This window comes from Arachis stenosperma, chromosome 1 (assembly GCF_014773155.1).
Source record: "Arachis stenosperma cultivar V10309 chromosome 1, arast.V10309.gnm1.PFL2, whole genome shotgun sequence".
NCBI lineage: Eukaryota > Viridiplantae > Streptophyta > Magnoliopsida > Fabales > Fabaceae > Arachis > Arachis stenosperma.
In genome coordinates, this window is record NC_080377.1 from 24,145,311 (window position 1) to 24,163,826 (window position 18,516).

General features: G+C 39.6%; 1 protein-coding gene across 1 annotated transcript; it reads right to left on the reverse strand.

Annotated features, from left to right (window-relative positions):
• Window positions 1-5,827: 5,827 nt before the first annotated feature.
• On the reverse strand, window positions 5,828-6,190 carry LOC130976552 (uncharacterized). Its single transcript, XM_057901445.1, has one exon. The coding sequence runs from the start codon at window positions 6,188-6,190 to the stop codon at window positions 5,828-5,830; it is 363 nt and encodes a 120-aa protein (XP_057757428.1).
• Between the last annotated feature and the right edge of the window lie 12,326 nt (window positions 6,191-18,516).

An 18,516-nucleotide genomic window follows, 5' to 3' on the forward strand; every position in this document is an offset into this window, starting at 1 on the left:
GGGTATCGGCTAGAGCTGGTGTGTCCGACTTGTTGGACTTGGTGGTGGTGCTGACCCTTCGTCCCCGGAGGGTGGGGGGTACCTGCAAGAGACTCCGATGCTTAAGTTAGCAAGGATATTAAGTAGGTATTGAGTAGAATCAGAGTATGAGTTATACCTGGGTGCTCTAGTGTATTTATAATGGTGAGATGTGGCCTCCTGTGGATAAGATAAGTTAGTTTATCTTATCTTATCTTTTATCTTATCTTTAAGTGAGGTCATCTTTTAAGGGAACTGCCTTTATCTCTATGGGCTTGGGCTGCCCTTGGATTTGGGACGCGTTCCTCTATTTGGGCCCTTTGTTTGGGCTTTTCCTGTCGCTTCGACCGACTTCTTCGTGAAGAAGTCGGTTTGCTTGACCTAAAAGAGGTCGGTCGCTTTGTCTGTAGAACATCCCGGGTCGGACAGCTCGACCCAGGGTATGAACAGAAATCTACACCATAATCATAGATGACATTTTCTCAAACACTTAGTGAGCAAAGATAAAAGACATGATAATAACTAGGAAAATAACTCAATTCAAATTACCACTAACAAAAAACAGCAATAACAAAACAAGAAATAACAATGAATTTGGAAATAACTCAATGAATTAACAAAATTCAATAGTAACAAGATCCAAACATGAATTTAAGTAACCAAATAGAAAAGAGTACTAAAGGAATTATAGAAGAAACTATAAGGAAAATGACTATAAATGAAGGTAATCATAGCTTCTCTCCAAATCCAAATTGAAAAGCAAACTACGAAAACCAAAAACCCTAGAGAGAAGTAGGAGTTTCTCTCAATAGAATTCAAAACTCATAAAACTAAGCTAATGTGTAAAAGTGTTTGTCCCAACTCCATTCCCAGCATATTGTCCTCATTTTCGGGCCTAAAATTGGGTCGGAATCAGCCCAAAAATTGCCCCCAGCGAATTCCCTTAATTGCAACATGTGACGCTCATCACGCGTACGCGTTAGCCACGCGTACGTGTCGGTGGGCTCTGCACTGGCCATGCGTACGCATCAGTCACGCGTACGCGTCAGTGGACGACGCTCCTGGTCACGCGTACGCATCAGTCATGCATACGCGTCGCCTAGATAATGGCTTGATCATGCGTACGCTTCATCCATGCGCGGGCATTGTTTCCAGCTTCTCAAGTCTTCAATTTCTTGTGTTCCTTCCACTTAACATGCTTCCTTTCTATCCTCTAAGTCATTCCTATCCTATAAACTCTGAAATCACTTAACACGGATCACGGCATCAAATGATAATAAGAGAGTATTAAATATTAGTATTTTTAAGGCCTAGGAAACATGTTTTCAATCATAGCACAAAAATAGGAAGGAATCTTAAAAACATGCAACTTACATGAATAAGTGTGAGGATAATTGACAAAATCTACTCGATTCGATACAAATTAAGTCATAAAATAGTGGTTCATCAAATCTCTCCACACTTAAACTTTAGTATGTCTTCAAGCTAAGCTCAAGGGAACCAAAATAGTGAAGGGAAAAAGGTAGAACTTATGCAATGCAATCTATCTATATGAATGCAACTACATGCTGAATGTTTCTACCTACTTGGTTAAAAGTAAATAAATCTTCCAAGAATAAATATAAACTGGATTCCTCTAATTCAAAACTCATAATGAAGTACAAATAGACTTGCAAGAAGAAAGCTCGTGAAAGCTGGGAATAAGGAATCGAGCATTAAACCCTCACTGGAAATGTATACACTCTGATTATTCTAGTGTTTGAGGGTTAATTCTCTTGGTTCTCTACTAATTTTTCTTTCTAAGGCTTGCTCTTCTTCTACCAATCAACATAAATTTAATGCATTAATATACATATCAATAGGTCTTTTCAAGGGTTGTAATGGGGTTAGGGTCAAGGTAGGAATGTATTTGGTTAAGTGGACTAAAATCCAAATCCTTGACTGACCTAAACTTCCCATCTAAACTAAGGCACTCCATGTCATTACAATGTAAAACCTAACTACCCATTGAATATCTTTACACAAATTCATGCACCTTGATAATTTTTAATACAAATCATATTGCATTGATATCATTATTTACCTTGGGGCATTTTGTCCCCTTTTTATTGCTTTCTATTTTTCTTTCTTTTTTTTTTTTGATATGCATAAAGGAATTAATGCATATGATTAAAGTGTTAGATGCATAAACAAGTGCCCAAACTATTTTCACATTTTCATATAAGAATATAAAATACCCAATTTCCAAACCAAGTATTCCCAAACCCAATTTTTCCACACTTAATTCATATACACTCTCACTAGTCTAAGCTAACCAAGGATTCAAATTAGGAACATTTATTGTTTTTCACTTAGAGTTAGTGATGTGCTAAAATGAAGAATAAATGGGATAAAATAGGCTCAACTTTGGCTTACAAAGAATGATGAGAGGGTAATGCCATATGGGTATGTGAGTTATAGTGAAACAAAGGCCTCAATCACATAAGTGCATGCATGCATCAAACAATGAAAATATAGAATCAAGCATGACAAAGATCACAATTTTAGAGAGAACAACACACACCAAAACAAAATATTAGTTGATAAGATGCAACCAATCAAATAGGTTCAAAAATATCACTAGGTTTGTGTGTACGAGCTCTAAAACCATGTTCCAAATTAAATTTCTTCAAGAAAGTTAAAAAAAATTAATTCAAATTAGTGAAATATCCTAAAACAGTTTCTTGAAAAAGAATTTATGATTTCAACCAAGTAGTCCTAAATACAAGTAAATAACTACGTATGCAAGTTATCCTATCTAACAAAAGAAATTTAAAGTATTGGTGTTGAGAGAGAGAGGGTTGTTACCTTTAGGAGTCAGTTACCGACCTCCCCACACTTAAAGCTTAGCACGGTCCTCTGTGCCATCAGTGATGAGCAACGTGGGGTCAAAATTGTTACTTCCACTATCTGGCTCGTGATTGCTTTCCATGCTGTGATCTGAAGTGGATTCCGGAGTGTCGGGCTCCTTCGGAGGTGGGTTAATACAACCAATGAGCTCCTTCAAGTAGTTGTAGGGACACTTGTTGTAGTGCTCAATCTGTTCAATCCTCCGACCTTGCCAGTCTACCTTTTCAAGGATCTCAAGTAACAACTGGTGGGCAGATTGTGGTAGTGCATATGGTGTCGATAATGGTGGAACGAAGGATGATGGAGCTTCGAAAGATGGGTCCTCATTCTGACTCACAGGTGGCACTGGAGGCCTAATATATTTTCCATTCGGGATAATTTCATCTTCCCTTATAATCATGGTCTGCACATCCCCAGCCTAATAGAAAACTCCAGCCGCAGACACTAAGTTCGTAACCAAAGCGGAAAAAGGTAGGCTGCTTACTATTTGCACTCGACTCATAGCTTGTCGGATGAGTCGTGAAAGGTTGAGAGGTTTCTCTGTGAGGATGCACCAAACAAGAATGGCCAAGTCTGCAGTAATAGTGGACTCATGAATGCTCGGCAAAACATAGTGAGACATAATCTGTGCCCACACTCGAGCCTCCATAGTGCGCTCCTGTATGGAGATGCCCTTGGGTTGAGCACTACCCTTCCCTTGGATCCACTCGCTTCCACATTGAGGAATGACTCTAAGGACGGGATCCTAGTCAAAATCGAATCTCTTACGCTCAAGTTATGCTTCTTGTTAGGCATCCATCCTATCCGGACTTGGTAAAAGATTAAGTACCCACTGAATAGCATCTTCTGAGATAGGAACTTGCTTTTGGTGCACAAAAACTGACTGAAGGGTAGGCGTGTGATAATTAGAGTAGAACTCAACTACCCAAGATAAATTAGCTTCCCGTGGCCTCCAATTTAAGAATCTCCAATGCTGCCTCTCAATGCGGGGTACCACAATTGAACGAAATGTTCTGGAAGAAGTAGGAGCTGCTCATTGTGGTAGTTTTTCTCAACCAAGATGGGAAACATCTGCTCACAATAGCGGTTAGTGAATCGTGCGGAGTCCTTTGCAGGAAATTCCTTCTCGACTTCATCAACTCGGATGGTTCTCTTCAATCGCTTAGAAGGTGGCTTGACTTTTAAGGAGGGTTGCGCCTTAGCGAATGCTCTTTGAGTTGGCCTTTTAGCCGGTGTCTTTATAGAAGCCTTTTTTCCCTTTCTTGGTGGCCATCCTAAAAAGGGAAGAAAAAGAAGGAATATTAAACTCAGAGAGATAAACAACCGAATTAGCAAGCCACAAATAATGAGCATTTTGATGATGAAAAACCATGGAAATAAGCTCAATACACACGAAGAGTAAGTGTTTGTGAAAAAGAAGCACTAAGTTGCAAGAATAATATAGAAAATAAATCAAGATATCATTGGTACTTTTTCACAAACACTTGGTGTGCATATTATAAGCAAGAAGCAAGTTAAGAAATCCAAGTGTGTAATAGACCCAAAATAGAATGCCAATTTTGAAAGCAACGTCACATAACACAAACAAGCTAAGAAATATCAAAATAATCCACCAATTCATAAAAAGTTAAACTAGAGACTCCAACACCAATAGGAAAATGCAAGGAGAGAAAGAACTAATAAAAAACTAAAAGAATAAAACTAAAATGCATGTAAGAGCAATTAAAAGATTTGAATGCAATAAACAAAAGAAGGGTTAAAGATTAAAAGAGAGTAAGAAAAGTAACCTTGAAAAGAAGAGGAAGAGAGGGGGATAAATGCAAGTAAGAAGAAGATAAGAGGGGTGAGAAGAGAAAAGACAAAAAAGAGAAATGAGTTTGGATCGCCGGAGGTGGTGGTCGCCGGTGGTGGTGGAAAAGGGGAAGAAAGAAAGAAGAAAGTAGAAAGTAGAAAGAAGAAAGAAGAAGGATTAGAATTAGAAAAAGAAGAAGAATGAAAGGAAGATGGGTGGCGTGAGGATTAAATTGAATCCGCGTTGTGACGCGTGCGCGTCATCCACGCATACGCGTGGAAGGCCCATAAGTGAAAGTGACGTGTGAGCGTCGGTCACGCGTACGCGTGATAAGTTTTTGTGCGAGATGCACGATACTGGCAGCATTCCATAACAACTCTCTGGTTTTTGTACCAGGTATGGTAGCACTAAGATACGATGCATGCACGTTGGTCATGCCTATGCATGGGTAGCCAAAAAACAAAGTGACGCGTACGCGTCAACGAGGCGCACGCGTGGGATGTGTTGTGCACCCAGCACCCCACCCGCATAGTTCCAGCGCAAGTCTCTGGTTTTTGTACCAAGGATTGCAGTCTTTGCATAGCGACGCACATGCGTGGAAAGGTGAAATTGCTGGGTGATGCGTACGCGTTAGCGAGGCATACGCGTGGGGTGAATTGTGCGCCTAGCACCCCACCTGCATGGTTTCAGCACAACTCTCTGGTTTTTGTACTAGAGAGCACCGGCAGCAATTTTTTTTTAATATATATAAGAACAAAGGCAAATATGCATAATTGAAAAGGATCACCCACATCGAATAAAGCAAAGATAGGTAAATAAATAAAAAGTACAATAGAAAAGGAAGATCATACCATGGTGGGTTGTCTCTCAACTAGAACTTTTTTTTAATGTCCTTAAGTTGGGCGGTCTATAAGCTCAGTCCTCTTCCGTGGCCGAGTCCTTCAAGAGAAAAATCTTCAGCTCCTTGTTGCTCTTCACTTTCGCACTATGGTAAAGCTTTAAACGGTGGCCATTGACCTTGAAGAAGGTAGGGCTTGAGGGATGACTCAAGTGGATAACTCCATACGGTTCAACCTTCTCCACCACATATGGTCCATCCCACCTTGACCTCAATTTGCCCGGCATTAATCACAGCCTTGAGTTATAGAGAGGAACTTGATCCCCAGCTCTAAACTCTCTCCTCTTGATGTTCTTGTCATGCACCGCCTTCACCTTTTCTTTGTAGAGCCTTGAGTTTTCATAAGCCTCAAGACGAATGCACTCCAATTCTTCCAATTGTAATTTTCTTTCAATTTCGGCTCCTCCCAATTCTAAATTACATTCCTTCACAGCACAATAAGACTTGTGTTCCACCTCTACCAGAAGGTGACAAGCCTTTCTGTAGACTAGGCAGAATGAACTCATGCTAATCGGTGTCTTATAAGCCGTCCGATAAGCCCATAGTACATCTCCAAGCCTAGAGCTCCAACCCCTCCTATGGGGTTTAACCATCTTCTCGAGTATGTGCTTGATCTCTCTATTAGACTCATCGGTTTGGCCATTTGTTTAGGGATGATAAGCCGTCACCACCTTGTGAATAATGCCATGTTTCTTCATCAAACCTATCATTCTTTTGTTACAAAAATGAGAGCCTTGATCACTCACAATTTCTCGTGGTGATCCAAAGCATCAAATGATGTTATTTCGCACAAAAGAGACAACCACGTTAGCATTATCAGTACAGGTAGGAATTGCTTCCACCCATTTAGAAACATAATCAACAACTAATAGAATATATAAGAAATCATTCGAGTTTCGAAATGGACCTATGAAGTCAATACCCCAAACATAAAAAATTTTACAAAATAACATGAGTTGTTGGGGCATCTCATCCCTCTTGGATATGTTTCTAAACCTTTGGCATTGGTGGCAAGAGTTACAAAAAAGATTTGTATCCTTAAAGAGTGTGGGCCACCAAAATCCGCAGTCTAAGATTTTTCTTGCAGTTCTCTGAGGGCCAAAGTGGCCACCACTTTCAGAAGAGTGGCACACCTCCAAGATAGACTGGATTTCGAATTGTGGAACACACCTCCTAATTATTTGATCAGCACCACATCTCCACAAATATGGGTCATCCCATATGTAATACTTGGACTCGCTCTTGAGCTTGTCCTGTTGATGTTTAGAAAATTTGGAGGAAAGGTGTGACTGACCAAATAATTAGTAATAGGTGTATACCAAGGAACCACCTCAGATGTTGCTTGCAAGCTATCAAGAGGAAATGCATCATTGATAGGAGTTGAGTCACTTTTTATATGCTCTAGGCAACTCAAGTGGTCTACCACTAAATTTTGGGAACCACTCCTATCTTTGATCTCTAAATCAAACTCTTGCAATAGCAATATCCAACGAACTAACCTTGGTTTTGATTCTTTCTTAGCTAGCAAGTATTTCAAAGTCGCATGGTCTGAATATACTACCACTTTGGTTCCAAGTAAATAGGACCGGAATTTATCCAAGGCAAAAACAATTGCTAAAAGTTCCTTTTCAGTGGCAGTATACTTAGACTGGGCACCATCTAAAGTCTTAGAAGCATAAGCTATAATATAGGGATCCTTACCCTACCACGTAGTTAGATGCATCGCACATTATCTCAAACGGCCTACTCCAATCAGGCCCTCTCACAATAGGAGCTTGGGTTAAGGCAATCTTCAGCTTGTCAAATGCTTCCATATAATCTTCACTCAAGTTAAACTCTACATCTCTTTGCAACAGTCGGAAAAGGGGTAGTGCAACCTTATTGAAGTCCTTGATGAAACGCCGGTAGAAACCTGCATGACCAAGAAAAGAATGGACTTTCCTCACAGAAGAGGGGTAAGGTAAACCAGAAATAACATCAACCTTTGCAGGATCAACAGATATACTAGTATTAGAAATAACATGACCTAGAATAATACCTTGCTTTATCATAAAGTAACATTTTTCAAAATTAAGCACAAGGTTTGAACTAGCACATCTTTCTAATACTCTAGCAAGATTATCCAAACAAAGGTCAAAAGAATCACCATAAACACTAAAATCATCCATAAATACTTCCATACAGTGCTCAAGAAGATCCAAAAAGATGCTCATCATGCACCTTTGAAACGTAGCCGGTGCATTACATAAATCAAAAGACATTCTTTTGTATGCATACGTTCCAAAGGGGCATGTGAAAGTAGTTTTCTCTTGGTCTTCTGGAGCAATATGGATCTGAAAATAACCAGTATAGCCATCTAAAAAGAAATAATGGGATTTACCTGACAGGCGATCAAGCATTTGATCGATGAATGGTAGTGAACAGTGATCCTTGCGAGTGGCCAAGTTCAAATGCCTATAGTCGATGCAAACTCTCCATGAATTTTGCACTCTTGTGGCCATGAGTTTTCCATTCTCATTCTTGACTATGGTGACGCCAGACTTCTTAGTAACCACTTGTATCGGGCTAACCCACTCACTATCCGAGATTGGATAGATAATATCGGCTTCAAGTAGTTGGGTCACCTCTTTCTTCACAACTTCTAGAATTGTGGGGTTCAACCGTCTTTGAGGTTGATGGATAGGCTTGGCTTCCTGCTCTAGAAAAATGCGATGCTCACAAACTTGAGGGCTTATGCCAACTATGTCCGCTAAACTCCACATAATAGCTTTCTTGTTCCTTCACAATACATTAAGCCATCGCTCCTCTTGTTAGGAAGTAAGGTCCTTTGCAATGATCACCGGAAGCTTTTGATTGTCTTCAAGATAAGCATACTTAAGGTGAGGTGGAAGTGGCTTCAACTCTATATTTAGCTCATGGCTTGGCACTTGATTATCCGGTAGCACCGGAGGTGGCAAGGTGTCTTCGTCATATTCAAGTGGTTTTCCCACACTTGCACCTAGACCCATGTTCTTCTCATCAACTATATCATCGTGGACTTCACCCACAATATTATCAATCATATCACACCAGAAGATAGAATGGTCCTCCAGTGGATACTTCATAGCTTCATCAAGGTTAAAACTCACTGCTCTTCCATCAATTTCAAAAGAGTAGGTACCCGAAAAAGCATCCAATTTAAACTAAGAGGTTTTCAAGAATGACCTCCCTAGCAAAATAGATGATGGTCATCTGGAGTCATTAGGGGGCATCTAAAGAATGTAGAAATCAATTGGAAAAGTCAACCCCTTAATGCTCACTAAGACATCTTCCGTAATGCCAACCACAGAGATTATGCTTTTATCTGCCAAAATAAAATGGGCCACCGACCTTTTCAACGGTGGAAGCTTCAATGCATCATAAACAGATAACGACATAATGCTAACACAAGCACCTAGGTCACACATGTAATCAACAAATTGTATACCACCTATAGTGCAAGTAACAAGACAAGAACTGGGATCACCACATTTTTCCGGTATAGCACCCATCAAAGCAGAAATTGAGCTACCCAAAGGAATAGTTTCTAAATCATGAATCTTCTCCTTATTCATGCATAAATCCTTTAGAAACTTAGCATACTTAGGAACTTGGTAAATAACATAAAAAAAGAAAATAGTTACCTCGACTTTTTTGAATATATCTACCATCTTGAGATCTAGCTCCACTTGCTTTTTAGTCCTCCTAGCTAGGTGTGGAAAAGAAATTGGAATAGCCTCTTTCAAAATATTTTCTTCCTTAGAAACTCCATCCTTTGGTTGAGCAACTTCTTCTTTAACCGCCTCTTGTACCTCATCCTCGTCTTCGATATCTTCTACCTCAACAATATCTTTATCTTGAATGGCTTCTCTTGAGCTTGGCTCTTCAAAACTCCTCTCTTACAATGTAGTGCTGGACCTCAAGGTGATGGCATTGATTCCACCTTTGGAGTTAGGTAACGGTTGAGAGGAAAGTGCACTAGAGCTTGAAGGTTGAGTATTGGAGGTAGAGGGTGGGTTCGTATGGGATATAAGAGCTTAGAGAGTAGATGTGAGACCCGTGATGCTAGAGGCAACTGTGGCTTGAAGCTCTTTTTGCCCTTGAAGAATAGAGCGAAGGGTTTCATCTTGGTTGCAGGAAGAAGGATGGTAGGTTATTTGGGGGACTTGTGGTTGGGTGAGTTGAGGTGCATGAGCTTGCCTTTGGTGAGGTGGTTGGTACCTTTGACCTTGGTTTTGTTGTTGGTAAGAAGGGTTTTGTTGATACCAGTTTTGTTGGTAATTGTTATTCCACCTTTGCTTTTCACCATTGTCTCTTCTTCCTTGGTTGTAGTTGTCTCTCTATCCTTGATTGGGCTTATCTTGCCAACCTTGGTTGTAGTTACCACCTTGATTATAGTTACCACTTTGTTGATAATACCCTTGATTTGGACGGTTGTAATAGGCATTGGTGGCCGCCAAGGTATTGTCTTCTTGGAGTTGTGGACATTCATTAGTATAGTGAGAATAACAGGCACAAATTCCACATATTCTTTGAGGAACTAACTGTTGACATTGTTGTTGTGGAGGAGGTGGAGGTTGTTGTTGATTGAGTTGAAGTTGATTGAGGATATTAGTCATCTCTCCCAAAGTCTTGGTGAGGGCGGACTGAATACTAGAGGAAACTTTCGCAATAGCCTTGGGATGATTATTCCTGTGCCTTGCATGTTGGGTAGACTCGGCTAAATCGGTGATAAGCTGCCACGCTTCCGCCGCCGTTTTGTACTTTGTCAAAGAGTCATTACTCGAAGCATCCAGAAAGATCTTATCTTGAGGCTTCATGCCTTGGGAAAAGTAACTAATAAGTACCAACTCGTCAATCATGGGATGGGAGCATGAATCAAGGAGCTTCCTAAAACGTTCTCAATACTCATAGAGAGTTTCTGATTCACCTTGAAAGACACAAGAGATTTCCTTCCTCAATCTATTTGTGACCTCCGGTAGAAAGAACTTATCCAAAAATTCTCTTCTAAGCAAATCCCAATTAGTAACAACATTCTCGGGTTGAGTGTAGAACCACTCCTTTGCCCTTTCCTCAAGAGAAAATGGAAAGGCATATAACCAAATGGCAACCCCATTCACACAATACCACCTTGCAATTGAACAAGCAGTTTGAAAGTCTCTAAGGTGCTTGATGGGATCTTGAGCGGGTAGACCATGTAACTTAGGAAGTAGATTAATCAATGAAGTCTTTAGCTCAAAATTGACATTCAAATTTAGATGACATGCTTGAAATGGTTGGAGAGTGAAATCTGGAGCTTCCGCCTCTTTGAGAGTGATTCTTCTAGGAGCGGCCATAGTATCGGTACCTAAATCAATGGAAGAGACGTCAATAGATTTAGTGGCAGAAGAGTTAGTTTCTTCCTCAAATGACGCTTCGGATTCAACCTCAGGTAAGATTAGTGAATTGGGTGAAACCCCTTCAGCACCCTCGAAAGCTAACCGACGCTGAGCTCGCCTAATATGTGAAACGATTCTTTTAGTTTCATGATCAAATGGGGCTAAGATTGGATCCGGTAATGAACGCGTCATTTAATAAAAGAAACATAGAGCTCATGGCAACAAAATATATTAAGCAAAATAAATAATAGTTACTACTAATAACTAAAAAGCACACAAGTAAAAGATGCAATTATGCAAATATGAATATATTTACACCAACTAATTACTTAGCCCACATATGTAACTCTCCGGCAATGGCGCCAAAACTTAACAAGTGGATAAATGTCGATCAAGATTACCAAAAAGGTTTTTCCCAAATTAAGTCGCACAGTATAGTCTCAACCGACGAGATTTTCGTTGTCAAAGTTAAAAAGTGTGTCACAATTAAATTCAATAACCGGGAGTAGAATCCTGAGTCATTTCCCTAGGAGTTGACACAAGATGCAATTTATTGGTTAGGATTTTCTGGAGATTTTTGAAGTTGAGAACAAGAAAAATAAATAACTAGAATTTAGAGCAATAGATAACTAGCAAAAGTTGTAAAATAATCAATATAAAAAGTCTTGGTTAAGGGTGAGAATCAGAATTTCTATCCTTATTGTCTTTCCTAAGTGTGATGGTAAAAGCTCATTGCTCTCACTTAGTTATCCTCTAACGATTGAAGGAAAGTCAAGTGAAACAATTAACTTTAGCTCACAAGTCCTAGTCACTTCGTAGAGAAGAACTAAAGTTGGTGAGTTTCAAGCTAATTGGCAATCTTCATTTACCAATCAACACTTGAATTACAATTCAAGTGGCTTTAATTACTCAACCCCAAACCAAGTAAGGAAATCTACTCCATAATCATGGATGACATTTCCTCAAACACTTGGTGAGCAAAGATAAAAGACATGATAATAACTAGGAAAATAATTCAATTCAAATTACCAATAACAAAAATCAACAATAACAAAACAAGCAATAACAATGGACGTGGAAATAACTCAATGCATTAACAAAATTCAATAGTAGCAAGATTCAAACATGAATTCAAGTAACCAAATAGAAAATAGTACTAAAGCAATTAGAGAAGAAACTATAAGGAAAATGACTAGAAATGAAGGTAACCACAGCTTTTCTCCAGATCCAAATTGAAAAGTAAACTATGAAAACCAAAAATCCTAGAGAGAAGTAGGAGTTTCTCTCATTAGAATTTAAAACTCAAAAAACTAAGCTAAAGTGTAAAAGTGTCTATCCCAGCTCTATTCCCATTGTATTGTCCTCATTTTCGGGCTTGAAATTGGGTCAGAATCAGCCCAGAAATTGCCCCCAATGAATTTCCTTAATTTCAGCACGTGACGCTCGTCACGCGTACGGGTCAGCCAAGTGTACCCATCGGTGGGCTCTGCACTAGCCATGCATACGCATCAGTCACGCGTATGCGTCAATGGATGACGCTCTTGGTCACACGTACGCGTTGCCTGGAAGATGGCTTGTCATGTGTACGCTTCAGTCATACGCGCGCATCGATCCCAATTTGTCAAGTCTTCAATTTCTTGTGTTCCTTCCACTTTAACATGCTTCTTTTCTATCCTCTAAGCCATTCCTGCCCTATAAATTCTGAAATCACTTGACACACAAATCACGGCATCGAATGATAATAAGAGAGGATTAAATATTAGTGTTTTTAAGGCCTAGAAAACATGTTTTCAATCATAGCACAAAAATGGGAAGGAATCTTAAAAACATACAATTTACATGAATAAGTGTGAGGATAGTTGTCATAAAATAGTGGTTCAGCATCCCTTTTTAAATATTTTTATGCAGTTTATACTTTTCTCAAATTTAAACCCTAACCTAAGGTAAATTCAATTTATCATATAGGTTGTGTAACAACCTCCCTTCATCCCTTCTAGAAATAAAATCAAATTCGAATTTTAAAAGCCAGTTAGGAGATGGGTTTAGAATTTTGAATTATGGATAGGAATCTAATAACCACCCTTCTTTTGAATTTAAAATTATCCCACCCACCTTATCACTGAAAGTATATAAATAGGGGTACACCCATAGGTAGAAGATCACTCCTCTCAAACACTAATCCTTCCCCTTCTCCCTCTCCGCAAATATTCCATGTGCAAACACAAGCGGCAAGCTCATAGGCAATAAAAGAGGCATTAGAAAAAGAGTAGGAAATTATGCTCTTCTTATTTTTATGTTGGCATGTAGTATGCTCTAATTTATTTCCTTTCCATCCATGCATGGCTACCATCTTTCATGTGTCTTATGGCATTAATGATCCTTTACTTATCTTTCATCCACATTAATCATGATTATCTATTATATCATTCATGCCATCTTTATTTATATCCCATATTTTCTATGTGCATTTACATGACCTTTTATACCATCATATTATTATTCCTTTAATGTTGAGAGTATGTACTCCTTTATAATGTTTTATTTAATCACCCTAATTTTACGATGTGCATTTACATGACCTTTTATTCCATTATATTATTATCATGTTTTTTTTATGTCTTGTTTAATGTACCCTATTCTATTATGTGCAACTAAATGACCTCTTATATCATTATGCTATTATTACTCCTTAAAATTTAAAGTAAAAGGTATATGCTTCTTTATAATATTTTATTCAAGTACTTAATATACCCCATTCTTACTATGTGCATTTAGATTATATTTTATACATTATATTACTAATATCTTCTAAGGGTCAAGAGTACATGTTTTCTTATACTTGTTTTATTCAACTAATTAATATCTCCTATTTTATTACATGGAATTATATTAACTTTTAAACCATTTTGGATTAATAATATTTCTTTGAGTTAAGAGTACATGCCCCCTTATAACTATTCAACTATTTAAAATATTCTATTTTTTTAATAAATGAACACTTATGTGATATTTTATACACTATATTATTAATATCTCTTTAGGACCAAGAGTACCTACTTTCTTATAATATCATTATTCAACATGCTCATTTTATTATAGTATATGTCCCACCTCTTGCATGATCTATTCTCGCATGAATCTCTTCTTGTGTATGCCTAAATAACCTTGATTGCAAATTGAACTGAGGGAATGATCCTTCGGTAAGGGAAGGTGACCCCCAAAGATAAGATATCAAGATGATCCCTCAGTAAGGGAGGGTGATCGATCGAGACGATCCTTCGGTAAGGGAAGGTGATCACCAAGACATTCGAGATAAGGGATGTGGACTCTCATTTATACCGGTTTGAGCTCAATACCTTTCATAAAAGTTATAAGTTAAGGAAAAGAGAAAGTATAAGGCAAAGTTTGATCATGATGATGTTTTTTTCTAAAGATTTATTTATGAACGTGTCGACGTTTCATATGTTACTATTCTTCTATTTTTCCTATATGCTTTCCTTTTTACCTATGTGCTTTACAAGAAAGAATCATATTACATGCTAATGAGCGGATAATTTATACGCTTTTTGACATTGTTTCCAGTATGTTTTTAGTATGTTTTAGTTAGTTTTTATTATATTTTTATTAGTTTTTAGTTAAAATTCACTTTTCTGGACTTTACTATGAGTTTATGTGTTTTTCTGTGATTTCAGGTATTTTCTGGCTGAAACTGAGGGACCTGAGCAAAAATCTGATTCAGAGGCTGAAAAGGACTGCAGATGCGGTTGGATTCTGACTTTCCTGTACTCGAAGTAGATTTTTTGGAGCTACAGAAGCCCAATTGGCGCGCTCTCAACTGCGTTGGAAAGTAGACATCCTGGGCTTTCCAGAAATGTAAAATAGTCCATACTTTGCCCGAGATTTGATGGCCCAAACTGGCGTTCTAAATCAGCTCAAAACTGCCCGGCGTTAAACGCTGGAACTGGCACAAAAATGGGAGTTAAACGCCCAAACTGGCACAAAAACTGGCGTTTAACTCCAAGAAAAATCTCTACACATAGAAGCTTCAATGCTCAGCCCAAGCACACACCAAGTGGGCCCGGAAGTAGATTTTTATGTAATTTACTCATCTTTGTAAACCCTAAGCTACTAGTTCTCTACAAATAGGACCTTTTGCTATTGTATTTTCATCTTTAGATCTTTGAATCTTTTGATCACGTTTTGGGAGCTGGCCTCACGGCCATGCCTAGACCTTGTTCTTATGTATTTTCAACGATGAGTTTCTACACACCATAGATTAAGGTGTGGAGCTCTGCTGTACCTCGAGTATTAATGCAATTACTATTGTTCTCCTATTCAACTCGGCTTATTCTTGTTCTAAGATATCACTTGTTCCTCAACTTGATGAATGTGATGATCCGTGACACTCATCATCATTTTCACCTATGAACCTGTGCCTGACAACCACCTCCGTTCTACCTTAGATTCAGTGGATATCTCTTGGATTCCTTAATCAGAATCTTTGTGGTATAAGCTAGAATTGATGGCGGCATTCAAGAGAATCCGGAAGGGCTAAACCTTGTCTGTGGTATTCTGAGTAGGATTCAAGAATTGAATTACTGTGACGAGCTTCAAACTCGCGATTATGGGGCGTTAGTGACAGACGCAAAAGAATCACTGTATTCTATTCCGACATGATCGAGAACCGACAGCTGAATAGCCGTGTTGTGACAGAGCGCGTTGAACATTTTCACTGAGAGGACGGGACTGTAGCCACTGACAACGGTGATGCCCAACATACAGCTTGCCATGGAAAGGAGTAAGAAGGATTGGATGAAGACAGTAGGAAAGTAGAGAGACGGAAGGGACAAAGCATCTCCATACGCTTATCTGAAATTCTCACCAATGAATTACATAAGTATCTCTATCCTTATTTTATCCTTTATTCATAAATCATCCATAACCATTTGAATTCACCTGACTGAGATTTACAAGATGACCATAGCTTACTTCAAACCAACAATCTCCGTGGGATCGACCATTACTCGCGTAAGGTTTATTACTTGGACGACCTAGTACACTTGCTGGTTAGTTGTGCGAAGTTGTGATAAAGAGTTGAGATTGTAATTGAGCGTACCATGTTGATGGCGCCATTGATGATCACAATTTCGTGCACCACATGCCATATCGTACGACTTTTTTAAAATCCCGCACGTGGGCTGGAGATAGGCATGGAGGTGTTGCATAGCACTCCTACTGAGACCTTAGGTTCTCATCCCTTTTCTTTTTCCATACTGTCTCCAGAGGAACATGGCACGGCGGATAGAGACGACGCAGTACCCCCCGAAGGTAACTTCTGAGTACGACCCCTCGAAGCACGTGTGGGTAGTTACGACCACTACTACCGTGCTCCAAACTGTCTACTTAGGTCGAGAGTTCGTGGAGAAAGAATTCCAGCTGCCCGTCGTAACCTTCCTAGATAAGAACACTTCAGCATTCAAGAAACGGTCATCCGAAGTGGTGCATCTCGAATCAGATTCTGAGACAGAGAAAGAAGAATCCGACAACCCTAACCAGGAGAAAGACACCATGGAGGAGGATCTAGAGGAGGAGTCGAATCCTTGCGAAAGTCCAAAGGTGGAATACGTACCCTTTTCACCCACCTCGGCACCCCGTCGAGTCTTAGTTCATCCCACATAACAGAACGGGATCTTCACTACGCGGAAAGGTGTTGGAGGAAGACCACTGGTACCCCGATTCGTGAATAACTGAAGGGTCCCGATCAAGGATAGGATGGGACACAAGTATGGGAGCCTCTTCGACGAAATTAGTTAGGACGTATTAGTTTCTTTGTTATAATTATCTCTAAGCATTTTATTTTGAACCATACTCATGGATAAGTTATTATTTCATATTTATTATATTCACTTCCATCGTTTTAATGCTACTCATTTTCCCCTTCACGCGCACTTCCTCCTCCCTTGCATAACGATTAAGTTCATTTTCTATCTCTATCAAGTGTGGCACCTTATTTAAAGACCTTCATGGATAGGATTTAACTTAGGGTGTTATATTAATGGTATCAGATCAAAGTCGATCCTAGGGATCCTATCTTAGGAGGTACAACTAATAAAACTTCTCCCTATGGTTATCCTTGAATAGGAAACCTATGGCAAGCCGTGGACGCCCACGTGGCTCGAGCTCGAGCTCTGAAAATATAGCAAAGTACATGAAGGAGATGGCCAAGGCAATGAAGGAGCAGGCCCAAGCCACCACTCTGATGGCCCAACAACTGTCCACTAGGGACAAGGATTCCAATATTCCCAGACTGGAGGCGGGACAGACCCGTACAACTTTTGCTGACTTCAAGAAGATTGGTCCACCTGAGTTTTATGGAGTCCTCGACCCTGATATTGCAGAAGAATGGCTAGCAGAAATGAAGAAGGTATTCACAATTTTTCCATGCACTAAGGAGCAGCAAGTGAGCTATGCTACCTTCATGCTGAAAGCTGATGCCGAGTTCTGGTGGGATGGAGCAAGACGGTTGTTGGAGGATGATGGAACAGATATCAGGTGGGCCACCTTCAAGGAAGCTTTCTACAAGAAGTACTTTTCTCTTTCTGTTCAAGAGTCCAAGGAGATGAAGTTTCTTCAGCTAAGGTAAGATAGGATGAGTATTGCAGAGTACACAGAGAAGTTCGAGAGACTCTGCAAATTTTCCGCCATGTAGAAGGCTAATCCAGATGAAAAGTGGAAGTGTATGAAGTATCAAGGAGGGCTCAGGGCAGAAGTCCTAACCGCGATAGCCCCACTAGAAATCCGGGAGTTCTCCTCCCACGTTAGTAAGTTCCAGGTGATCGAAAAAAAACTAGCGTCGAAAAGAAGCGAGGCTTTCAAGAAAAGGCAACTGAATCAAGAATCATCTCAGCAGCCACCGCAGAAGAAGGCCTTTCTTAGAAAACCTACAGGAAGGCAACCTCAACAGGGCACAGATTGCCAGGAACCTCCCACTAATGCCTCACCAAAGACCATCGAACTCAAGGAGTGTGCTTCATGTGGAAAGCAACATAGGGGTAGGTACCTTGCCGGGCAAAATGTCTGCTTCCGGTATTTTCAGCCAGGGCATATCGCCAGGGTATGCCCAGCAGTTCTCCCACCCCCTGCCAATCTACCACATCGTCAGGGGCGAGTCTTTGCCCTCATCAGTGAGGAAGCCCACGAGTCAGAAGATCGAATGGAGGGTAAATGCACAATTAATGGAATCCTTTAACTACTCTAGATGATACTGGTGCTTCTCCTTCGTTCATATCTCTCTCCGCTACTAGTAAGATTAGCTTGACCATGTCCAAATCACTATGCATCTTACTAATGACCTTTATTGACCAAATTAGGATGTAGAATTTGGGGACAAATTCTTTTTTTATGGGGGTGGTAATGTAACAACCTCCCTTCACCCCTTCTAGAAATAAAATCAAATTCGAATTTTGAAACCAGTTAGGAGATGGGTTTAGAATTTTGAATTATGGATAGGAATCTAATAACCA

Coding starts and splice junctions, on each gene's coding strand:
- LOC130976552 (XM_057901445.1), bottom strand. CDS start 6,190: ATGGTTAAACCCCATAGGAGGGGTTGGAGCTCTAGGCTTGGAGATGTA.